This window comes from Heloderma suspectum, chromosome 3 (assembly GCF_057233095.1).
Source record: "Heloderma suspectum isolate Gila_16-S chromosome 3, 16-S_ref, whole genome shotgun sequence".
In the NCBI taxonomy this organism is placed as follows: domain Eukaryota; kingdom Metazoa; phylum Chordata; class Lepidosauria; order Squamata; family Helodermatidae; genus Heloderma; species Heloderma suspectum.
The window spans coordinates 320,474,415-320,499,386 of NC_139460.1; the positions used below are offsets into that span (position 1 = coordinate 320,474,415).

Here is a 24,972-nt window from a genome sequence, read left to right on the forward strand (position 1 = left end):
TACTTTGCAAATCATGGCCCCAAAGCTTAGATTCTAGTTGTTTCCCACTGCCATTGTGGAAGGGAGCTAGTGGGTTGTAGACCCAAACCTTCTTTCAGTTTACTTTTATACTAGCCATTTAGTCTGGAATTGCCATCCTTCAGTCACTCACTTTTGACAGAGAATCCAGATCCCACTGGCATGATGTAACGCTGCAGAGTCTTCATGTTCTACTCCCATCTTTTTAAAGACCTGATTTGTGGCTATTTCTCCCTGCTGCGCTCATTTCACATGCCAGCAAGGTTATGCTCAAAATCCTACAAGCTAGGCTTCAGCAGCATGTGAACCGAGAAGTACCGGAAGTACAAGCTGGGTTTCGAAGAGGCAGAGGAACTAGAGATCAAATCGCCAACGTTCGCTGCATCATGGAGAAAGCAAGAGAATTCCAGAAAAACGTCTATTTCTGCTTCATTGACTATGCTAAAGCCTTTGATTGTGTGGATCACAACAAACTGTGGCAAATTCTTAAAGAGATGGGAGTACCAGACCACCTTACCTGTCTCCTGAGAAACCTGTACGAGGGACAAGAAGCAACAGTAAGAACCGGACATGGAACAACCGATTGGTTCAAAATTGGGAAAGGAGTATGACAAGGCTGTATATTGCTGCCCTGCTTATTTAACTTATATGCAGAGTACATCATGAGAAACGCTGGGTTGGATGAATCACAGGTTGGAATTAAGATTGCCGGGAGAATTATCAACAACCTCAGATACGCAGACGATACCACCCTAATGGCAGAAAGTGAAGAGGATCTCAAGAGCCTCTTGTTGAGGGTGAAAGAGGAGAGTGCAAAAGCTGGTTTGAAACTCAACATTAAAAAAACAAAGATCATGGCATCTGGCCCCATCACTTCCTGGCATATAGAAGGGGAAGAAATGGAAGCAGTGACAGATTTTATTTTCTTGGGCTCCAAGATCACCGCAGAAATTAAAAGACACTTGCTCCTTGGGAGGAAAGCTATGGCCAACCTAGACAGCATAGTAAGAAGCAGAGACATCACCTTGCCGACAAAGATTCATATAATCAAAGCTATGGTTTTCCCAGTAGCAACGTATGGCTGTGAGAGCTGGACTATAAGGAAGGCTGAGCACCGAAGAATTGATGCTTTCGAACTGTGGTGCTGGAGAAGACTCTTACGAGTCCCCTGGACTGCAAGGAGGTCAAATCAGTCCATCCTAAAGGAAATCAACCCTGACTGCTCATTGGAAGGACAGATACTGAAGCTGAAGCTCCAATATTTTGGCCACCTAATGCGAAGAGAAAACTCCCTGGAAAAGACCCTGATGCTGGGAAAGATTGAAGGTAAAAGGAGAAGGGGACGACAGAGGATGAGATGGCTAGATAGCATCACTGATGCAATGAATATGAATTTGAGCACACTCCGGGAGAGAGCGGAGGACAGGAAGGCCTGGCGTGCTATGGTCCATGGGGTCACGAAGAGTCGGACACGACTTAACGATAGAACAACAACAACTCCCTGCTGCACCCCCTCTCCGCCCACCGCATGTACACACACAGACACAGATACTTTCAGTGCAATTGCAGTTCCAGTCTGTCCAGTGCCTTCAACTAAAAGCTTCCTCCTTATGGTTTCTGCCCCAGTAATTAGTTCCTGTTCAAAGGGGACATGGCCTTACAGAACCGCACCTTAATTGGCTTTTTGTGAGACACTTCCTATTCCCTGCTGGGGAGAGAGAAGCTTTAATGATTGGTTTCCTTCCATTATTTTTCATCGTTTTAATGTGGAGTGATGCTGTTGCACATTCGGTAATCTGTACTAAAAAAGCCCCCTCCCCACCTACCCCAAAAATGTTATGTAGTGTGTCTTGGAAGGAATCTAACCCATTTTGGAGTATCATGCCTGAATGTGGGATTTTCTTTAAAACTGTTGCTCCCTTGCCTATCTGCCATAGGGAGATATTTTTCTCCCTCTCTCAAAATACTAGAACCTGGGGGCTGATTGGTGGGAGATTCAGGATAGATAAAAGGAAGGACTTCTTCACACAGTGCATAGTTAAACTATGGAATTTGCTACCACAGGATGTAGTGAATGGCTTCAAAAGGGAGGTTAGACAAATTCCTGGAGAAGAAGGCTATCCATGCTACTAGTCCTGATGGCTACGTGCTACCTCCAGTACCAAAGGCAGTGAGCCTGTGCACACCAGTTGCTGGGGAATATGGGCAGGGAGGGTGCTGTTGCGCTCATGTCCAGCTTCTGGGTTCCTGGTCGACACTGGTTGGCCACTGTGTGAACAGAATGCTGGACTAGATGGACCCTTGGTCTGATCCAGCAGGGCTCTTCTTGTGTTCCGAAGCTTGGCTTGCTAGTATTGTAACCTCTTACTTTTTCTCGGTTTCTTCCCTTGAGGGCCCTCAACTTCGGAGGCATTGGCGTTGTGATGGGGCATGAGCTCACCCATGCTTTCGATGATCAAGGTAGGCGCAAGCTGCATGGCTCACTATATTGATGCTTGTGGCTTCTTGCATCTCACATGCGTGCTGAGTCCTTCAGAGAGACCCTTTCTTGGTGCCATCTTTCATGGGCCTTTGGAGCCATAACTAATCATGACACCGCTAGCGGGGAACCTCTGGCACTCCTTTCCTCTTTTCCAGTCATTTTGGCTCCATTCCATGGAGCTTCCTAGCACCTCTTACCTGATCCGATCTTTTCAAAGGCATAGCCAGCTCAAGATTTTTGCCACCGTAGGCACGACAGGTCATCTTAATGTTGCAGAGGCTTCTGGGACTAAGATTCTCAATTTCTGCAGGAAGTCAGCCATGCCGAAAGCAGTACAAGAGCCAAGACTTGATTTGCTGCTGCTTCTGGCATGGCACACAACGTTTTGTGCCTTCCTAGGCATCTGCCTAGGCTGCTTAGAGGGTTAAGCCAGCTGCTTCCAAAGGACTCCCAGCATCTTTCTCCTTAGGGCTGTTAGTGGCCTGTTCATGCATTCCCACTGCATCCCCACGCTCACTCTTGCCTTATCCATGGGAGCTTCCACATTACCACTGCCATGAAGATACCCTCTCCTCTCTGCTGGGCACTGCTTCCCTATCTGTTTGCCCTCCTGTCTCCCCAGGTGACACCTCCAGTCATCTCACCAGGCTTCTTTGTGCTGCTTTTGCTCCTGCTCCATCTGCTTGGTGAGAATTCATTATCTCTGCATGAGTGGGCCACAGCTAGCAGCTAGGGTGCCTCCTTCCACAACCTCTCTTAATCTCACTGCTGCTTAAGGCTACTTTGGGATCAAACCTCAACCATCATTTCTTTGTAGCTGGGCAGCTCTTTATTTGACTGGCAACCCATCTCTTTTAGCATTGTTGTGTCCAGTGCCTACAGTGTAGGACCCCAAAGGGCAGCTGTGGCTTGCTGGGAGGGAATCACAGGGTGCCTGATAGAGAGGCAATTAAGGATCCCTAGTATATGGGGGAATTAATAAGAAGCAGCTGTGCAGAGGTATAATAGAGGACAGCTATCAAGGGGCCAGGGTCTGGAGAAGGGTGGGTGTATTCCACAGAACTGTTTGAGTACAGAAAAAGCATGGAATACAGTACTAGGCATGGAATTTGGCTCCTGAGTATCTCAGGTTTTGTTTTAGAACAAAAAAAACACATTTCTAGTCCTTATGGCTGAGAAGATACACCTTGAAAGTGTGTGTGCAATGCCTGGCAGAAATCTCAGGAAGGAGGTGTAGAGGAATTGGTTTTCCATTGGTCAGAGGGCAGGATTTGATTGCTTTGCATACCTCATGACTTGTGCAAAATAAGAAAATGCATGCAAATATGTCCAATTTGCATACTATATACACTGTGGGTTGCAGAATTCAGCAGAAAGTGGGTTACATCTTCACAGAATTCTGATTTTTTAATGCAGGGAATATACAGCATTCACTCAAAGAACTTAATAAACAAAAGCACTGTTTGTTCAGAGTAACCCAATGGTAGCTGCACCACAATTCAGTAATTCAGGTTTAATTCCTGGCATTAAAGGATCTAAAGTATCTGAGGGGGGAAAGTCCTTTATCTGAGGCATTGGAGAGCCACCACCAGTCAGAATCCATGCTACTAGGTAAGATGGAGTCAGTATAAGGGAACTTCCTATGTTGCTAGGATCCCTTGTTGTTTGGACTAGTGAACATCTGATTGGGAACAAACAAGACAGGTGGTTGTCTCTATCAAGTCCCTGTTGTGAGCTTCTTTGGGGTATCTAGTTGGCTGCTATTGAGGGACCAAGTGCTGTACCAGATTAACTTTGAGTGTGGTCCAAAAAGATAGTTCTGTTCCTTTCAGGACGAGAGTATGACAAAGAAGGAAACCTGCGTCCCTGGTGGCAGAACTCATCGCTGGAGGCTTTCAAGAACCGGACAGAGTGCATGACAGAACAGTACAGCAAGTATGTTGTCAATGGGGAGCATGTCAACGGGAAGCAGACTCTGGGCGAGAACATTGCTGACAACGGGGGACTGAAGGCGGCCTACAATGTGAGTTAGGCAGGTTAGGAAGGTGTATGTTCCCCACATGCACACACACACAAAGAGGCAGGCCAGGGGAGAAACCTGGTGGATCTGGAGCTGCCTCTGTGTCTTGGTTTCCAGTTGCCCCGAGGGAAAGGGTTGGGCCCTATTGAACTTGGGAGCACAGGCTCTGCTGCTGGTTCCTTGCAGGCTTATAAAGTCTGGCTGAAGAAGAATGGGGAGGAGAAGCACCTGCCCTCCGTGGACCTCACAAGCCACCAGCTCTTCTTCTTAGGATTTGCACAGGTAACAACTTGCTTGGGACAAAAAGTGGAGAAATGGAGGCGTTCCATGCCCAGTGTCCCCCCTTTGCACCCCATATACATTCTGCCACTGTGCATATCCATAAAGCTGGAATAGCTGCCCCCCACCCAATGAATAGTCCTGCCAGATCTAAAAATCGTGGGTAGGACACAAGCTACCACAGAGCCCAGTGACAGAGCGTTCAGGCCACACGTTCAATCCCTGGGATCTCTGATTAAAAGCTTTCCAGCAGCAGGGCAAGAAAAGGTATGGAAGAACTTCCAGAGAGCTAGAAGAACAGTCACCACTTAGAGCCCTGCCATTACAGGCAGCACTGGCCAGGTTTTCAAGGCAGCTTTCTCCTGCATTGCACCTGCTGGGTCAAAAGACTCAAGTTCCAGCTGTCGCCTTTGGGAACTGGAGTCTCAGAGCTACAGGCCCCCATAGTCAGATGGGTTGATGGAGCAAATACCTGTACAGAGACACATGAAGGTGCCTCTTGAAACTCAGAACCAGCCTTACAAATAGGGCACCGAATTCCTTATCCACCCTCTTTCCTCCTGCCACTCCCTGCAAGTTCTGTCTTTTCTCCAGAGGACAGAGCACTGAGACTAGCAGCAGCCAGGGATTTTTGAGTTTCAAATTTTGTATTCTACAGCAGCCTTAAGGGGGAGGGTCAACATTCCAGACAATGCAGTTCAATTGAGAATTTCAATTGCAGTTCAGTTGAGAATTCATTGAGACTTTTCCACATACACCCTCCCCTCCAGGAATGTATTTTCCCAATATCTATCCTTTCCTTCCATCCCAAAAACCATTGCACTACACATTTGGCTCCTACTCTGGTTCAGAATACTGTAAGAAGTGTCTCCACATCAGATTATATTCCTCAGGAGTGTCATTCCTTCGAAGCAAAATTGGCTCATCTGATTCGCATGGTCAGTAATTGGAGCCACAGTGTTCAAGTGAGTTTCCCTGGCTGGGTGGCTCCTGACAGAGAGTGTCTTGCACACAGCAGTGAGATAGTGGAAGCTGGGGTGGAGGTGAACATTTGGACCAGTGCCCCCAACTCACGGCACATTTCTCCAGCTCTGAATCTAGTTCTTTTTCAAAGTCAGAATTGCACCTGCACTGTTTTTCTTGGCATGAATCTCAAAAGGAAATTTTCCATTGGGTGCGAACTAGACTCAAAGGTGGAATAACATGCTGCAAATCAGAGGCAAAGGTCCAAATATGTGTCTGTGTCTGCTCAACTGGAAGCAGCCGTTATTTGCATGCGTCAACAAGTGAATGCCTAATTATGCAGCCATCCTTGGCCATATTTTAGTGAGCTCTAATGGGGTCATCCAGCCTTTCTGAGATTTTCTTCCCCTCCCATGCAGGGTGCATTTCTGGATCTGCTGTGCTCCTAATCTGGCCATAGCCAGGATTCAAAATCTTCACCAAGTTGACCAGAATCAATTATGGATGTCAAGTTTGTTTATTTTGCATGATCTGCAATGTGAACCTCAGCAGGTTTATCAACAAGTGAGCTCCACTGTTGTTGTAGTTGTTCAGTCGTTCAGTCGTGTCCGACTCTTCGTGACCCCATGGACCATAGCACGCCAGGCCCTCCTGTCCTGCGCTCTCTCCCGGAGTGTGCTCAAGTTCATATTCATTGCATCGGTGATGCTATCAAGCCATCTCATCCTCTGTCGTCCCCTTCTCCTTTTGCCTTCAGTCTTTCCCAGCATCAGGGTCTTTTCCAGAGAGTTTTCTCTTCGCATTAGGTGGCCAAAATATTTGAGCTTCAGCTTCAGTATCTGTCCTTCCAATGAGCACTCAGGGTTGATTTCCTTTAGGATGGACTGATTTGACCTCCTTGCAGTCCAGGGGACTCGTAAGAGTCTTCTCCAGCACCACAGTTCGAAAGCATCAATTCTTCGGCGCTCAGCCTTCCTTATAGTCCAGCTCTCACAGCCATACATTACTACTGGGAAAACCATAGCTTTGATTAGACGGACCTTTGTTGGCAAGGTGATATCTCTGCTTCTTACTATGCTGTCTAGGTTTGCCATAGCTTTCCTCCCAAGGAGCAAGCATCTTTTAATTTCATGGCTACAGTCACCGTCTGCGGTGATCTTGGAGCCCAAGAAAGTAAAATCTGTCACTGCTTCCATTTCTTCCCCTTCTATATGCCAGGAAGTGATGGGGCCAGATGCCATGATCTTAGTTTTTTTAATGTTGAGTTTCAAACCAGCTTTTGCACTCTCCTCTTTCACCCTCAACAAGAGGCTCTTCAGATCCTCTTCACTTTCTGCCATTAGGGTGGTATCGTCTGCATATCGGAGGTTGTTGATAATTCTCCCGGCAATCTTAATTCCGACCTGTGATTCATCCAACCCGGCGTTTCTCATGATGTACTCTGCATATAAATTAAATAAGCAGGGTGACAATATGCAGCCTTGTCGTACTCCTTTCCCAATTTTGAACCACTCGGTTGTTCCATGTCTGGTTCTTACTGTTGCTTCTTGACCCTCGTACAGGTTTCTCAGGAGACAGATAAGGTGGTCTGGTACTCCCATCACTTTAAGAATTTGCCACAGTTTGTTGTGATCCACACAATCAAAGGCTTTAGTGTAGTCAATGAAGCAGAAATAGACGTTTTTCTGGAATTCTCTTGCTTTCTCCATGATGCAGCGAACGTTGGCGATTTGATCTCTAGTTCCTCTGCCTCTTCGAAACCCAGCTTGTACTTCCGGTAGTTCTCGGTTCGCATACTGCTGAAGCCTAGCTTGTAGGATTTTGAGCATCACCTTGCTGGCATGTGAAATGAGCGCAATTGTGCAGTAGTTTGAACACTCTTTGGCGTTGCCCTTCTTTGGAATTGGAATGTAAACTGACCTTTTCCAGTCTTGTGGCCACTGTTGAGTGTTCCAGATTTGTTGGCATATTGAATGAAGCACTTTAACAGCATCATCTTTTAGGATTTTATATAGCTCAGCTGGAATACTGTCATCTCCGCTAGCTTTGTTGTTAGTAATGCTTCCTAAGGCCCACTTGACTTCACTCTCGAGGATGTCCGGCTCAAGTTCAGTGACCGCACTATCATGGCTATCAGGGTCATTAAGATCTTTCCTGTATAGTTCTTCTGTGTATTCTTTCCACCTCTTCTTACTCTCATCTGCTTCTGTTAGGTCCCTGCCTTCTTTGTCTATTCTCTGGAACTCTGCATTCAGTTGGATATATCTTCCCCTTTCTCCCTTGCTTTTCGCTTCCCTTCTTTCTTCAGCTACTTGTAAAGCCTCATCACACAGCCACTTGGCTTTCTTGCATTTCTTTTTCTTTGGGATGGATTGAGTTGCTGCCTCCTGAACAATGTTACAGACCTCCGTCCATAGTTCCTCAGGCACTCTGTCTATCAGGTCTAATCCCTGAAATCTATTCCTCACCTCCACTGTATATTCATAAGGGATATGATTGAGGTCATACCTGAATGGTTTCGTGGTTTTCCCTACGTTCTTCAATTTAAGCTGAAATTTTGCAACAAGAACCTCATGATCTGAGCCACAGTCAGCTCCAGGTCTTGTTTTGACTGACTGTATAGAGCTTCTCCATCTTTGGCTGCAAAGGACATAATCAATCTGATTTCGATATTGACCATCTGGTGATGTCCATGTGTAGAGTCGTCTCTTGTGCTGTTGGAAAAGAGTGTTTGCTATGATCAGCGTGTTCTCTTGGCAAAACTCTTATTAGCTTTTGTCCTGCTTCATTTTGTACACCAAGGCCATGCCTGCCTGTTATCCCGGTGATTTCTTGACTTCCTACTTTAGCATTCCGATCTCCTATGATGAAGAGGACATCTTTTTTTGGTGTTAGTTCTAGAAGGTGTTGTAGGTCTTCATAGCTCCACTGAGTTCAGTGTAATTTACTTCCCAGGTGTGCTTTGGATCGCAGCCCTGTTCTGCTGGCTGTTGGAAGTGACATGGAAGTAGGTAGGGTGCTAAAACTCCTGCTGAGTCTGCCCCCCAGCACCGCAACTTCTGAGATTCACAAGGAACCACTTGTGTGTTCTTGTCAAAGTGTTTCTCAGTACAAAGGGCACAGAAGTTTGCTTTAAAAAAAGGAGAGGGAGAATGTGCCAAATTTCTCAGGGTGCTGAGTCCTGAACCTGGTAACAAATCCTGTCCTTGCTTGGGGCAAATGCAGACACCTGGAGCACCTACAGCCCTAGTGGAATGGGGAAGGCCTCAGGAGTGCTAGTGTCTTGGTGGGGGGAGACCTAGATCCATGAGGAAGCTGAAGGCAGCCCTAGCCAGCGTAGCCAGCGGTGCAAGATGATGGGAGCTGCAGTCCCACAAAATCTGGAGGGCCACACCTTCCCCATCCCTGGTCCTACCTCTTTCCAACCCCAGCAGCATACAACTTAACCCATCTTAGCTATTCTGCAGAGCTAATGCTAACCTTCTCCTTCCTGGTGCAGGTTTGGTGTTCCGTGCGCACCCCAGAGAGCTCGCATGAGGGCCTGGTGACTGACCCCCATAGCCCTGACAAGTTCCGGGTCATCGGCACCCTCAGCAACTCCCAGGACTTTCTGGAGCATTTTGAGTGTCCCGTTGGCTCCCTCATGAACCCTGGGAAGCACTGCGAAGTGTGGTAGAGAAAGAGAGAAAGCAAGGAGAGGCTGCCGCTGGCAGGAGTCTGTACATACCTACAACTGCCCCCTGCACAACCCAGCCCACAGGAGCCGAGCGGAGCCCTGGCACGCACTCACGGGGGAGCAGCTAGCAGTCTTGCCTCTTCAGCTTTGGTCAGTGCAGCTCCTTCCCCTTTGGCACCAGGAGAAAGGTGAGCTTCCCCGGTGCTCCCTGCTGAGTCCATGTCACTTGGGGCAGGGAGGGGCAAAAGCACAGCTTTACCCCTCTTAGCTCTCTTCATCACTCGCTCCCTCCATGGGCCCTGCACAGAATCACCAGCTCAGCTTCTTCAGCTTTAGTTCCCCATCTTCAGCTTCACCAGAAAACGCCTCCCTGATCCGCACTGGTGGCCTGGTACCCCTGACTCCACACCGTGTTTATTTCATTTCTTTAGATCAGCTGCAGCCCTAAAGCAGATGTCGCTTGGCTTTGGTAACTGTTATTTTCAGGGATGGGTCAAGGGGCCCCACAAAGGAGAATACCATCAGCTCCTGAATCACCTGGAGGCTGTGGTTCCTGGAGGTTGGCAGTGCTGATTCAGTGGGGGGACTTCACCCACTTGGTGGGGCTAGAGTTATGGAAGCTGAAGGGGCCAAAAGAGAGCCTTTGAAATTTGGGGTGCCCCAGGATGAGTCAGAAGGGTCCTGCTGTATCAGAGCATTCTGTTTCCAACAGGCCAGCCTGATGCTTCTGAGAAGCTTCCAAGCAGAGCACGCAGGCAACAGCTCCTCTCCCTTTGGTTTGTTTTCACCGTCTGCCTCTGAACATGGAGGTCCATTTAGCTAATAGTCATTGGTAGACTGATCCTCCATAAACTTGTCTTACCTTGCTTTATAAAGCCATCTCAGCTAGCAGCCATTACAATCTCCTGCACAGCTCAGCGGCTGGAGCATAGCTAAGGTCTGGATGGCTCCACACACAGTATTGCCCGGCTGAGCTCCAGGCTGCAATAGGATACAGGGATGCCGCCCTGTATTTTCCTACAGATCAAGAATCCAAAGAAGAAACACAGCTCTGGTATAGGAGAAAGCCCTCTCTTGCTAGATTGAGATATGGAGCAAACGCACTGGGAGACGTCACACACATGCGCACGCACAATCCCATCCAGTCACTGTGGAACAATGTACCTCCTCCTTGCTAGCGTTGCACCTACCAAGCTTCCCACTCCGTATTCCCCTGCACAAAGACAAATCCTGCCATCAGATCGCTGGGCAGGTGCATAACACCCTGTTTGAGCCACATGGCAGCTGGGCATTAGGAGACTCTGATCACAGGAGAGAGGGGGAGATAGGAGTGGGGACTGCCTTGCTTCCAAGATGTTTCCTTTCACCCTTTTCTAGGCTCCATATCAATTCCAAACAAGCTTGGCTTAGAAATTCCAAACTTGCTCCCATCTACTGAGCTTGGTGGGGACTAGTGCCTTGGATTAGTGTGTGAGAGTATGTATGTGTGTGTTTGGGGGTGGGGTGGGGGTTCTGTTGGTGTACTTAACGGATTAAAAGCAGTTTCCGCTTGATTATTTCTAAGTGGTCTTTAAATATCTGTGGTGAAGAAAAAATGGGGGGGGGGAAATCTGAGAACGTAAGCACTGCCTCTTGCTTTTAGCAGGGAGGGGCCGTGGCTCAGCGGTAGAACACTTGCTTTGCATGCAAAAGGTCCCAGGTTCAATCCCTGGCATCTCCACTGCCAATCAGTGCCGACAATAGTGGGCTAGATGGACCAACGGTCTGCCTCAGTAAAACATGGCTTCCTAGATTCCAAATAGGCTTGAAATCCAGGGTGAAACTGGGTAGGCACTCATGTGCAGCAAGCGAAGCCTTCGGCTCGGACAGTCACATGACAGATGATGGGGCAAATCGTCACTCATGGCTAGCGATACACCTGTGCCTGCTGCAAGTAGGAGCTCACGTGGTTGACTGCTTCCCATACAAAAGCATTCCCTGAATGTAGAAAACTACTGCATCAGGGAGAAATGTTCTACCTGAGCCTTCTCACCAATGTGCTAGTTTTCTAAGTGTAGGGAATATTTTCTGTGGTATGGCCAAGAACAAGGTGATGAGAACTATACCTTTGCCTGAGCGGCTTGGGCAAATCATGCTCTCTCTGCCTAACTTGCCTTGGAAAGTTGGTGTGAGGCAGGATGAAAAACACTTCATACCATAGAAGTGGGTTGGGGCCATAGCTTTGCACGCAGAAGGTAAGAGGGTCAAACTCTGACATCTCCAGCTAAAAGCATCTCAGGTAGCAAGGCTTGCAATGCAAACATCACAGTCATGAGGAATGCTTTACTTTCAGTATGATTTAGAATATTTTAGAAAGCAGGAGACCATGCATGCCCTTCTGCTCAGTTCAAAGCCTTTTCTTCGCAGAAGAAAAGCAATCTAGTTTTGTCCAGGATCAATGCAAAGCATTTAGTTCTGACCAATTATAAAGCACAGCAGGGAGATAATGGGGCAGATCTGCATTCTCGCCTGAATTCCAAAGCCAAAGTGATGCTCACAGCTAGCCTTTTGCTACTGACCTAGTAGTCCCTTTGTACACACCAACTGGGACCTAAATGAAAAGTTGCCCTTAAGAAGTAGTGAGGAAATTTGCAATACGGTTCTTTAGTGGGTCTTGGCAGTCACAATGTCACAGTATGGAATAGAGCTTCCAGGTCTCCAACACAGATCTACTTTCCCCCTGCAATGTACATATGCATACTACTGTCGGTAGCTCCCTGCTGCTGTGCCCTGGTGATGGATGCAATGTTAGTCCTACTTAAACCCATTGAAATGAATGGGACTTCAGATAGACTAACATTGGATGCAACTCGGAAATCACAATCTCTCCCAAAGAACTTCTGGTGCTTCCCCAGTTCCCAGGACAAGTGTCCTCTGAGCTTAGGTGGCTTGAGACCAAGGAGCCATCTTGGTTTTGTACCACTTTTCATTGACACAGCTTTCCATAAAGAATGCTTGGAATTGCAGGTTGGTGAGGATTCGGAGTATTTTGTGTTAGCCTTACACTGCAATTTCATACCCATTTACCTGGGGGTAAGGTCCATTGAACCTCCTTGAGGCATAACTCTTGAGTAGACATGTATAGGATTGCATTGCTAAGTCTTCCTCACAGAAGTTACAGTTCCCAGGATGCCCTAGGAAAGGAAATGACTACTGCATCAGTTTAAGCCTTTGGTGGAGATAGGCTATATTTATTAACATTTATATGCCACTTCATTTGCTAAAAAGCTATCACGAGAGCTGGTATGGTGGATAGTGCTAGGTTCTGACCAGAGAGATCCAGGTTCAGATGGAATTCATGCTTCTGGACCACAACTCTATAGCACAGTGGGTGAACTTGGGTCATTCCATCTCCTAAGCTAACCTTCTTCTTAGGGTTGTTGTAACGAAGTGAAAGGGGCATATGTCCCTTAGATTAGCAGTATTCAACCTTTTCTAATTTGGAGCCCATCTTTAGCCCACACATGCATTTGGGGACACACTTCTTAATTTTTGTCACCATCTGTTCATATGGTGGCAGTGCTGGTGTTGACCTTAGTCAGGCTGCAACCTGGTAATTGAAGACCAAAACGGCAGGGAAAAAAAGTGTATTAAGTTGGTGCCCCTTTCTCACATAGGGTGATGGACAGACTACTGGGCAGCAGGGTAGTTTTTCCCAGAGGCTGGAGGGAGGGCTCCCAAGGCTAAACTTTTATAGAGGATGTGAGCCTATGTTTCCAGACTTCCTGCAGACAAATCCCACACTTCTGAGTAGCGGCTGGATTTTATATTTTCAAAAGTGCAGCACCTCATAGAGGCCAAAATGAACGTCTGTAGCCTTCTCCACATGTCATCTTAACACCGTTTACATTGCTTCAGCATCAATTAATATTTTCCTCCTCCTCCCCAACTTTTTTGTTATGCTTTGTTTATAATCTGCCTGATGAGTTCTGGAAAACTCAGAAGTTTGTGTCCTTTGTGTTGGCCTAATAAAGGTACTACCCTAACACGGATTTTGGAACTTTTCTTACAGCCAGCACACCTTTGCTTTTTACCAGCCTTTACACAGCAATCCTGCCCAAATTCCATAGGAAGTACCACTGATTTCAGTGGCGCTTATTTTCAGGAAAGCAGGATTGCATGCAGGCATTAAAAATATTTATAGCCCTCCTTTACATTGAAAGTGCCCAAGGGTGGCTTACAATCACAGAAGTACGCAAGATATAAAACCAGCAGGTGCTCCCCAATCTGATGCATGCTTCGTTAGGAGAAGAAAAAAAATCCCATTGCGTTCGAGGCACTTTCGCTCGGGTTAGCTAACCGTGCACCTAGGATGAACTAGTTAGGTCTCTCCCCTCGCATGGGTACAGGTTAAAATAGCAGCAACGCCATACGCAGTAGCAGAGCTGAACCGTAACTTTTGTTTTGCTTATGGCACTTACTGGCCACCTTTGAAGCCCGCGTACGGGAGGGGTTGTCTGATATTAAATACAATATAAAGGTAAAGGTGTCCCCAACCAGTCGTGCCCGACTCTAGGGAGCGGTGCTCATCCCCGTTTCTAAGCCGAAGAGCCAGCGCTGTCCGAAGACGCTTCCGTGGCCATGTGGCCGGCATGACTGAACACCGAGGTGCACGGAACGCTGTTACCTTTCCCGCCGAGGCGGCACCTATTTCTCTACTTGCAATTTCTTGCTTTCGAACTGCTAGGTTGGCAGGAGCTGGGACTGAAGCCGGGAGCTCACTCCGTCACGCGGCACTCGGGTCTCGAACTGCTGCCAACCTTCCGGTCTGCAGTTCAGCGTCTTAACCACTAAGCCACCGCGGCCCAATACAATAACCCCCAGTAAATACAATAAAGGTAAAGGTGTCCCCAACCAGTCATGCCGGACTCTAGGGTGCGGCGCTCATCCCCGTTTCTAAGCCGAAGAGCCAGCGCTGTCCGAAGACGCTTCCGTGGCCATGTGGCCGGCATGACTGAACACCGAGGTGCACGGAACGCTGTTACCTTTCCCGCCGAGGCGGCACCTATTTCTCTACTTGCAATTTCTTGCTTTCGAACTGCTAGGTTGGCAGGAGCTGGGACTGAAGCCGGGAGCTCACTCCGTCACGCGGCACTCGGGTCTCGAACTGCTGCCAACCTTCCGGTCTGCAGTTCAGCGTCTTAACCACTAAGCCACCGCGGCCCAATACAATAACCCCCAGTAAATACAATAAAGGTAAAGGTGTCCCCAACCAGTCGTGCCGGACTCTAGGGTGCGGCGCTCATCCCCGTTTCTAAGCCGAAGAGCCAGCGCTGTCCGAAGACGCTTCCGTGGCCATGTGGCCGGCATGACTGAACACCGAGGTGCACGGAACGCTGTTACCTTTCCCGCCGAGGCGGCACCTATTTCTCTACTTGCAATTTCTTGCTTTCGAACTGCTAGGTTGGCAGCAGCTGGGACTGAAGCCGGGAGCTCACTCCGTCACGCGGCACTCGGGTCTCGAACTGCTGCCAACCTTCCGGTCTGCAGTTCAGCGTCTTAACCACTAAGCCACCGCGGCCCAATACAATAACCCCCAGTAAATACAATAAAGGTAAAGGTGTCCCCAACCAGTCGTGCCGGACTCTAGGGTGCGGCGCTCATCCCCGTTTCTAAGCCGAAGAGCCAGCGCTGTCCGAAGACGCTTCCGTGGCCATGTGGCCGGCATGACTGAACACCGAGGTGCACGGAACGCTGTTACCTTTCCCGCCGAGGCGGCACCTATTTCTCTACTTGCAATTTCTTGCTTTCGAACTGCTAGGTTGGCAGCAGCTGGGACTGAAGCCGGGAGCTCACTCCGTCACGCGGCACTCGGGTCTCGAACTGCTGCCAACCTTCCGGTCTGCAGTTCAGCGTCTTAACCACTAAGCCACCGCGGCCCAATACAATAACCCCCAGTAAATACAATAAAGGTAAAGGTGTCCCCAACCAGTCGTGCCGGACTCTAGGGTGCGGTGCTCATCCCCGTTTCTAAGCCGAAGAGCCAGCGCTGTCCGAAGACGCTTCCGTGGTCATGCGGCCAGCATGACTCAACACCGAAGCGCACGGAGCGCTGTCACCTTTCCTGCCGAGGCGGTATCTATTTCTCTACTTGCAATTTCTTGCTTTCGAACTGCTAGGTTGGCAGCAGCTGGGACTGAAGACGGGAGTTCACTCCGTCACGCGGCACTCGGGTCTCGAACTGCTGACCTGCCGGCCTTCCGGTCTGCGGTTCAGCGTCTTAACCACTAAGCCACCGCGGCCCAATACAATAACCCCCAGTAAATACAATAAAGGTAAAGGTGTCCCCAACCAGTCGTGCCGGACTCTAGGGTGCGGTGCTCATCCCCGTTTCTAAGCCGAAGAGCCAGCGCTGTCCGAAGACGCTTCCGTGGTCATGCGGCCAGCATGACTCAACACCGAAGCGCACGGAGCGCTGTCACCTTTCCTGCCGAGGCGGTATCTATTTCTCTACTTGCAATTTCTTGCTTTCGAACTGCTAGGTTGGCAGCAGCTGGGACTGAAGACGGGAGTTCACTCCGTCACGCGGCACTCGGGTCTCGAACTGCTGACCTGCCGGCCTTCCGGTCTGCGGTTCAGCGTCTTAACCACTAAGCCACCGCGGCCCAATACAATAACCCCCAGTAAACATCACAATGCAAACCCGAAGAGAAATGAACGAGATAAGCCGCACACGCAAGCAAAGCGGCGGCAACGGCGCCCCTTGCACGCCGCAGCCCGTCTTCACTAGGCAGCGCTGCGCTCCACGCGCGGCCCTCCAAAGGCGCCGCGGCTCAATTGCGCACCCTCGTGGCCAAATTCGGCGCTACGGGGATCTGCGGGTCCCAAGACCGTCCCGCGAGCCGCCGCGGTGCGTGCCGGGGTTGAGAAGACTCCGCCGAGCGAGTCGCCGTTGGACGTCGCGGGCCCCCGTTTTGGAGCAGAGCATGCTGGGAGCCGCAGTCTTTAAGCCGAAGGACGTCTGCCGCGGCGCGACGCGGGCTGGGCGGCCGGCGGACTTCGTGTCCCGTGCGCCATCGCGGCGGCGAGCGGCCGCTGGCGCCCCGCCCGGCTCCAGAGCTCTGTGGTTCCGCCGCGGAAGGGGAGGCAAGTCGGGATCGGGGAGAGGGGCGGTGGCTCCCGCGCCGGGAGGTGGGCGCTCGTTAGCCCCCGCTGAGCCTCGCCCCGTGCCCTGCGGCGTGTGCTGGTGCGTAGGCCTCTCAGCCCTGGGAGACATGGAGTAGCGAGGCGACGGTGCCCCCGAGCATGTGCAGAGTGGCGCTGCTTTGTCGGAGGCCGGGCCTGAAGGAGATGGAAGCCCCGGCATTTCTTTCCCCGCAGATCCAGCACTGGGAAGCCCTGAGGCGCCCTTCGCCGCCGCCGGGCCTGCCAGCCTTTAGCCCCTTCTGTCGCCCAGTCTGGCTTGTTCAATGCAAACTTGCTGGAGCGACCAGATGCGCGGTCAGCGAGCAGTCCTCCCGGAGAGGGGCTTTGTGAAGAGAGCCAGGTTGCTTTGCGGAAGGCTCCGGTTCCCTCGCCCAGAAGCGGCTTGCAAGCCAGCCAGCCGTGTTGCCACAAAAGGCCCTCCTCTCACGCCCGCTGCCTTGCGCCTGGATTGGCCGCACGCCTTCTGGATTTGGCCCCAGAGCATGGAGTTGCCCATCCCTACGCCGATCCCGCTAGCCCGTGGGTCCTTGCGCCTCGCTATTCCCCATCTGGGTACCTGGCTCGTGATGACGCATCTCCCCTTCCCTGTGTCGCTCAGCCTCTGGCTCTGCTTCTCTTGCAGCCACAGCAAAGCAGCTCTGATGGATGCTTTGCCCCTCACGCCGGGAGAGCTGCTGTGTTTGGGATCCAGCCTGGCCTTCTCAGGCCTCTTTTATTACCTGCACAGGAAGAAGGCCAAGGTGATGGCCAAGATCCAGGTATGCCATTGTACAGCTTGCCTCTCGCTCTTGGGAGACTAGGTCAGAGGAATATTTAGCATAGCCTTCCCCAAGCTCATGGCCTCCAAATGTGTTGGACAGCAAACTCCCATCATTCCTGGCTGGGGCTGATGGGAGTTGCAGTACAGCACATCTGGAGTTCACCAGCTTGGGGAAGGCTGATATAGCTTTTATACAAAGTATTTCAAGTCTTCAAAGCACTTCTTATTTATTTATTTATTTATTACATTTCTATCCTGCCTTTTTTCCTCCTGAAGGAACCCAAGGCAGCATACATAATCCTCCTCCTCCATTTTATCCTCACAACAGCAACCCTGTGAAGTAGGCTGGCCTGAGAGTCTGTGACTGGCCTAAAGTCACCCAGTGAGCTTCCATGGCCGAGTGGGGACTAGAACCCAGGTCTCTCAACTCCTAGTCCAACACTCTAGCCACTACACCACCCTGTCTGTCTATTATCTCAGTCATCCTTAAATTGCCTTGTAGGGTGGGCCAGTGTTATTCAGTCCCCATATTGTAGATCGGGGGCGTGGGGTGCTGAGGCCAAGAGAACGAATAGAGAAAATCCCCCCTCCCCAATAATGCTAGACCTCTTGGTGGGCAAGAGGGCTACAGACCTCATTACCCCAGGATCTGGCGATGGCTGCTAACTTCAATGGCCTTAGAAAAGGGTAGATAAATTAATGGCGGAAGAGAGGCCTACAGATGGCTATTTGCCAAGTTACCTCTGTGTTCAGAGTACAGATAGGGGGCATTTGTGCTTCCCAGAGGCAATTTGGCAGCTGTTCCTGGATATTGAATGCCAGGCCAGAGGCCATTGAATGCCAGGCCTCTGGTCTGATCCAGTAAGGCAACTCTTATGAGACAGTGAATTGTCAAAGGCTTCCTGGAGAATTTGTGGCTAAGGGGATATTTGAACCCAGGATTTCACAGCACCCCATCTTTCAGATGGATTGTCTCTTCTATATATGTTATCATTCTTTTTTCCTCTCTTATACAGGAGGCTCCAAAGCTTCAAGTCAGTGCCAGTCTTCCCAGCATTCTCTCTGCCACAGGCAGCGGCTGCCTGCAGTATGTTGCCATTGAAGGTAAGAGGCTGGCAAGATTTGCTTGCCTTAATTTGAAAATGGAAGCTGGCAGGCCAGTTACACAGCACGCCAATCCCTTCCCATTGCATTCACAGTTGAGGGGTTCTGGATGCTGCACCAAACCTTTTTGTGCAAATTCTTCTAGAAGAAACAGCAATTATCTGCTGGTTTGTAGGTAGGTCTTTGCCAGGTTACCTATCGTGAGCAGGAATTGTCTCCAGGTGACCAAGCAGAGAGGTTTTTCTAAACGAGAAAAGCACTGGATGGCAGGTCTCTGTTGGGAGTTATAGAATCATAGAAGAATCATAGAATAGTAGGGTTGGAAGGGGCCTACAAGGCCATCGAGTCCAACCCCCTGCTCAATGCAGGAATCCAAGTCAGAGCATCCCTGACAAATGGCTGTCCAGCCTCGTCTTAAAGGCCTCCAGTGTGGGAGAGCCCACCACCTCCCCAGGTAATTGGTTCCATTGCTGTATTGCTCTGACACTCAGGAAGTTTTTCCTGATGTTCAGCCGGAATCTGGCTTCCTGTAACTTGAGCCCATTATTCCGTGTCCTGCACTCTGGGATGATCAAGAAGAGATCCTGGCCTTCTTCTCTGTGACAACCTTTCAAGTACTTGAAGAGTGCTATCATATCTCCCCTCAGTCTTCTCTTCTCAAGGCTAAACATGCCCAGTTCTTTCAGTCTCTCTTCATAGGGCTTTGTTTCCAGTCCCCTGATCATCTTTGTTGCCCTCCTTTGAACCCTCTCCAGCTTGTCTGCATCCTTCTTAAAGTGTGGTGCCCAGAACTGGACACAGTACTCCAGATGAGGCCTAACCAGTGCTGAGTAGAGGGGAACTAGTACTTCCCGGGATTTGGAAGCGATGCTTCTATTAATGCAGCCCAAAATAGCATTTGCCTTTTTTGCAGCCACATCACATTGTTGGCTCATATTCAGCTTGTGATCGACGACAATTCCAAGATCCTTCTCGCTCGTAGTGTGGTTGAGCCACGTATTCCCCATCTTGTAACTGTGCATTTGGTTTCTTTTTCCTAGGTGCAGAACTTGGCATTTGTCCCTATTAAATGCCATTCTGTTGTTTTCTGCCCAGCGCTCCAGCCTATCAAGATCACTTTGAATTTTGTTTCTGTCTTCCAAAGTATTAGCTATCCCACCCAATTTTGTGTCATCTGCAAATTTGATCAGCATTCCCTGCACCTCCTCCTCCAAGTCATTAATAAAAATGTTGAAGAGCACTGGGCCCAGGACTGAGCCCTGCGGTACCCCACTCGTTACCTCTCCCCAGTTGGAGAAGGTCCCATTGATAAGCACTCTTTGAGTCCGATTCTGTAGCCAACTGTGGATCCACCGGATCGTTGTTTCATCTAGCCCACTTCGAGCTAGTTTGCTTATACGCCTCTGTATGTCTTGACTAACCCATGATCCGCTCTTGGTCTCTGTTTTTTCATTTCTTGGCTTCTCAACTATTAAAAGCCAGAGTTTAGCATTTCAGAACGAAGCCAGAACGTGTGTCGAGTGTTGGTAGAAATAGCCTTCTTTTGCCCTTTCTCCCACCCCCGAATAAACCCAGTATAAAGCTCAAATGAAATTTTGCTCAGTATTTGAGATTTGATGTAACTTATAAAATTATGAAAATGTTAAATTTCAGATTTGATCTTTAGATATCAGAAACCCAGTATACACAAACACACACAACAGAACTTTTGCTCCAAATTCATAATGCTACATTTTTTAAAAAAGATCCAAAATATGGGATGTTAAGCTCAGAGTGACAACCTGAGAATTTTAAAATTATTTATAATTTGTCAGAGTATTTATAATTTGTCAAAATGCTCAAAGTACAAACAATAAAAACCAGCATCCCCTCCACAAAATTCCATTTTTCACAGTATTCCGTGCCCCAGCTGTAGTGGAAAGCACCATTACAGGGTAGTTAGAGGCAAGGGGAAAAAGTGTTCATAATACAGAACTGCCATCTTTTGTCATTTCAGCTGCTAAAACCCAGTACAGTACAGCTTTGTTTCAGCTCTAGTACCTGGTACATGGGATCGGTGACAGACACCTCCAAACATCTCACTCTCTCTCCCCCTTTAGGAGTGGTCCAGCCAGCTGATGTGGCTCTGACCAGCCCATACCACCAGGAACTGCAGGGAGTGATCGAGAGACTGGTGCTAAAGGAGCATCGGCTGATCTGGAACAGCTTAGCTCGGAGCTGGTGAGCAAGAGCTGGGAAGAGAAATATCAGAGTGCAGCCAGGGGTTCTGAGTCAATACCTTTTGCTGGCATCTTCTGCCCTGTGCTGTATATCTGGGTGGGCAGAAAGTAGATCTCCAGACGTTTTGGACTTCAACTCCGAACATTTCTGACCATTGACCATGCTGCCAGGAGCTTCTGGGAGTTGAAGTCCAAAACACTGGGAGATCTTCTGCCCAGCCCTGCTGTTCATGAGGCCATTTCAAGGATAGAGTTGGTGGGGGTTGGGTGTGCTGGCCTGCTGCAGTTGTATTCAGGTGCTATTCCAGGGGCTCAATTTGACCTATAAACAGGGCCGTGTATATCTTGCATTACAAAATAGAGAGCAAAATGTCTGCACCAAGGTAGCCCAAATTATGTGCCAAGAAATGCTGTATTCTGTGCGTACATTGGTTTATAATCCTCCTGCTAGTCATGGGGATGGACGAGAAGCAGTGTTATGGCCCTGAAGCCTAGTGCCTTGATTTCTGGAAATTCTGTTCAGTCCTGACCTGTTCAGAGTTTGGCTACTGAAATGTTACTAGCCACAGTCTGCACACTTTCAAGCCTAGCTTAAGGTCTAGAAACTTGATTTTGAAACCCCAACATTATTGGGGGCTCGCTTTTGTTTTTAATAATGAGATTCTTGAGATGCTGATAGCAGAATCTAGCAGATCACTCTGGCTAATTGCGGGTTCTAAGTGATCCATGCCCCCTTGCACATTCCCTTGCAATTTCTGCTTCGTGAGACAGCAGGGACATGAAAAGAGGCCATTTTGGTTGCTGTGTAAAGCCCATGTCGCCATGGGTGCAAGTAGTCCTGCTCGTTTCCCAATTTTTTTCCCCTCAGTCCCCTCACAGAGGGGCTGATGAATAATGCAAATGTGGCTCATGCATAATGAATCCCCTCTCCAAAATTTGCATGCGGTGTGGCCCTGCCCCCTCCCTCACACACCCCGATTGACTATCTCCATCCCCTTCCCCCTCCCCGCTGGTAGCGATGGCCTAACTGCATAACTGTGCCCGGGGCCCACCTTTGCACCACACTGATTGGCTGAGCAAGGCAGTCCGTTATCCAGCTGGTGGAGGGGCTGCCCTGCTTGTTGGTTGCAAAGGAAATTAATTTCTATTAAAACTTGAGCTTTGGACTTGTTTGAACTTTCTAAATTTTCTGCACATCTACACTGCTCAAGCTTCAGTGTCAAACAAAAATGGGCAAAATCAGTCTGGTAGATCTTGAGCAACAAGCCTTACGCTGCCTTATTCTTATAGAAGATGAACTAACTTTTATTGTGCCTGCTACAGCCCATAGTAAGGCACAAGTGTGGCATCCAGGAGTTAATATTAAAATAGGTCTTGCAAAAGCCTTGGCCAAGCTATCATCACAGGGAAAATGTGTTGTTCTTGGTGATGAAACATGTGATATCATGCTGAGTTTCCCAACTGTAGGGGCAAGCCACAGCCTCCTCTCCAACGCCTTTGAGTTGGGGTGGGCTTGATGCTGTGAGCACTGAATTACAAAGAGACTTGCAAAACATCGAGGCATCTTCTTACTTCAGATGCTTCTCCGCAGCTTAACACAAAAGATTCCTCCCAGCCCAGAGAAGGGTGGGGAGAATCCCTCAGGTTCACACTGAGCTGTGGAGAGGCTTCCAAAGAGCAAGGTTATTTATTTATTCTAAGCATGCTTCTAGCCCTTATGGTGCTGTCAGTATATTTGCAGATATCTGAAGCAATAAATGCTGACAACTCAGAGGTAGCCAAAGTATGTTTTCCAATGAACAAGGCTTCGATGCCCTGCTCAGCTTGACGCCCCTTCCCAGCATTAGCAAACACAGAATAAATTGTGCAAAACTAAGGAAATGTTTCACTTCATTTGCATGATGGAAGCTGCTGACAGAATGCAGAATTTGCTTTTGCTTTTTGAAATGCAGAATATGCATAGCTCTGGCGTCTGGCAGCCAGGGTTTCACTTGTAATCCAATTCCATGCTGAGGCACGATATCTGTACTATGGCTCCCGCACCCTAAGGCTGGAGTGAGCGTGAGGTGTGCAAATGGTGAGGGTGCGGACCTGGCCACCGGGCATCAGGTGTTCCGTAGTGAGGTCTGCACGTTGCTCAGGGGAGCTCCCGGGTCTCTCCGAGCGTGGCTCCCTCAGGGGCCCTGCCCGTGGCCTCTGCTCTCAGGGCTCTCGTCTCGTTGCAGGACCGACAGTGAGCGGGTGGTGTTGGAGCAGGTGCACTCCGTGCCTTTTGTCCTGGCCGCCCCCAGCGGCAAGGCAGCGGGGCAGGTGAGCGTGGAGTTGCCTCTCCAGGCCGCCGAGCTGCCCCTGGAGATGGTGTACGAGCGCTTCCAGCAGACCTCCCACGGCTTCACAGACCTGCTCAGCCAGTACCTGAGCGGGGAGAAGCCCAAGGGCTTCCTGGAGACGGAGGAGATGCTCTTGGTGGGGAGCAGCCTGACTGGCCTGGGCGAGCTGGTGGTGCACCCGGACGGCTCCCTCCACCTGCAGCCCCCGGCCGACGGCACGGGCTACTTCCTGCGCCTGGGCGACTGGCAGGCGCTGCTGGCCGACCTGCAGTCAGTCAGCAGCTTCTGGAAGTGGGCCGCCCTGCTGTGCAGCTTGGCAGCCACGGCCGTTGTCTTCCGCGCCCTCTGCCGAGCCTACCGGCTCCACCGGCTGGCACAGCAGCGGGAGGCACAGCGGCAGGAATTCGAAGAACTCTTGCGGCACAGGAGCACTGACCAGCCCGAAGAGCTGCCTAAAAATGCCTGCGTCATCTGCCTGACCAGCCTCCGCGAGTGCGTCCTGCTGCCCTGCGGCCACGTCTGCTGTTGCTTCCGCTGCTTCCAGGCCTTGCCCAGCCGCACCTGCCCCATCTGCAGGAGCGCCATCGACCGCGTGGTTCCCCTCTACCAGGCCTAGCGGAAGAGCCCGGACAGTGTTAGAATGCCCTCTGCGGGCCAGGCCCTTTAGTGGCGGAGGGCTGCAAGCTTTGCCACTAGAGGTTAGCGGCAGGCGCCCATCCTCTTCCCCCCCCCGCCCCCACTCCCGCTCCCCTGGATTCTTACCGCTACGAGGTATGTCCAAAGCTGATATTGTAAGAAAGCTCATCTGGGCCTTCAGCCCAGCCCTGCTAGCTGGAAGGAGCGCTGAGGAGCTCTGAGTTGTGCTGATCTTGCGGGATGTTCTGCCCAGAGGGGTGAGAGAGACCCCTGAGCTTCTCCAGCCTGTCGTGTCCATGTGGAAACCTGGAACAGGAAACCTTGAACACATCAAGAGGATCTTAACGATACAGCAGCAGGTGAAGATCTTCAGCCTCAACTTGTGTTTCCTGACTCCTGGAATCTGAGCAAAGTCCCATCCCAAGCCACCTCCTCCGACTCGGGCTGAGAACTCCTTGCCTCTGTCTTTGGTTGTGACCAGAAGAGGGTGGGGCACAGTGGGTAAAGGCAGCAATTTAAAAAAAAAAAAACTGTTTGGAGGGGCTGCCTGTTCTTACGTTACACTTTAGGCCTGATTTAATTTTCATGGTGCAGCTCTGTTTTTATAGACTATCTCTCTCTTTTGGCCACATCCAGGTCAATGAAAATGCTGCGGGGGGCAGGGGGGCTGCTGGTTAGGCTGCAGGCTCTGGTGACTGCTGGCAGGGGCTCATATTTGAGTGAGAGGCTTTTCAATGTAGCATCCGCCACGGGGAGCAGCTTTTTAGCTGCCACAACTTCGGGGTATTTAAATCAGCCCACAAGTGATCCTCTGCGGAAGCCCAGGTGGGGATGGGGCAAGCAAGGATCGACTTGAAGCAGGCATGCTCTTGCAGGCGGCTCTAGGGGAAATGTGTCAATTGTACTCCAGCCTGACTCCCTTGTGGGTATCCTTCTGCGACTGAGCTCAGGCCAGTTCCTTTTCCTTGAGTCGGCCCATCGCTAACCAGCAGATTCTGTTCAATCACGAATTGCTGGCAGTCATCCTGGAATCGCTGGGATCTCTTCCCCCTTCCTATGCAAGTGCTAGAGGCAGAAAGTCGATCAGACTGTTGATGAATGTCTGACAGGTTGTTCAGTACCTTTGGCTGATACCTTGCTGACACTGGCTGCCTCCCTCGTCTGCCTTTCCCTCAAGATTATCAGCGTCAAGCCCTGGATGGATTGCAGGGGCTTTGTGAGTTGCCTTAGCCTTGCTTTGCCTTGCCTGTAGATTGTGCCCTGCTCTGTGGCTGAGCAGAGCACCCAGCGGTGCTTGATG

The 24,972-nt window shown here is 49.9% G+C and overlaps 2 protein-coding genes across 3 annotated transcripts in view; both read left to right on the forward strand.

Annotated features, from left to right (window-relative positions):
• ECE2 (endothelin converting enzyme 2) overlaps positions 1 to 13,461 on the forward strand; it is a 73,838-nt gene extending 60,377 nt beyond the window's left edge. The window contains exons 16-19 of the mRNA XM_084847637.1: positions 2,411 to 2,478; positions 4,333 to 4,523; positions 4,707 to 4,802; positions 9,262 to 13,461. Coding sequence (XP_084703763.1) covers positions 2,411 to 2,478; positions 4,333 to 4,523; positions 4,707 to 4,802; positions 9,262 to 9,438 — 532 coding nt within the window. The 3' untranslated portion in view covers positions 9,439 to 13,461. The remainder of the gene's footprint in view (positions 1 to 2,410; positions 2,479 to 4,332; positions 4,524 to 4,706; positions 4,803 to 9,261) is intronic.
• A 3,071-nt stretch (positions 13,462 to 16,532) lies between these two features.
• Positions 16,533 to 24,228, forward strand: LOC146351624 (mitochondrial ubiquitin ligase activator of nfkb 1-A-like). Of its 2 annotated transcripts, none has more exons than XM_084847639.1 (5): positions 16,533 to 16,663; positions 17,246 to 17,381; positions 18,400 to 18,487; positions 20,587 to 20,707; positions 22,932 to 24,228. In XM_084847639.1, exons 2-5 carry the CDS (start codon positions 17,265 to 17,267, stop codon positions 23,650 to 23,652), a joined length of 1,047 nt encoding a protein of 348 aa, XP_084703765.1. In that variant the 5' UTR covers positions 16,533 to 16,663; positions 17,246 to 17,264; the 3' UTR covers positions 23,653 to 24,228. The 2 variants fall into 2 exon arrangements, with proteins under 2 accessions (XP_084703765.1, XP_084703766.1); XM_084847640.1 differs by having other exon boundaries at positions 16,533 to 16,563.
• Positions 24,229 to 24,972: the final 744 nt, after the last annotated feature.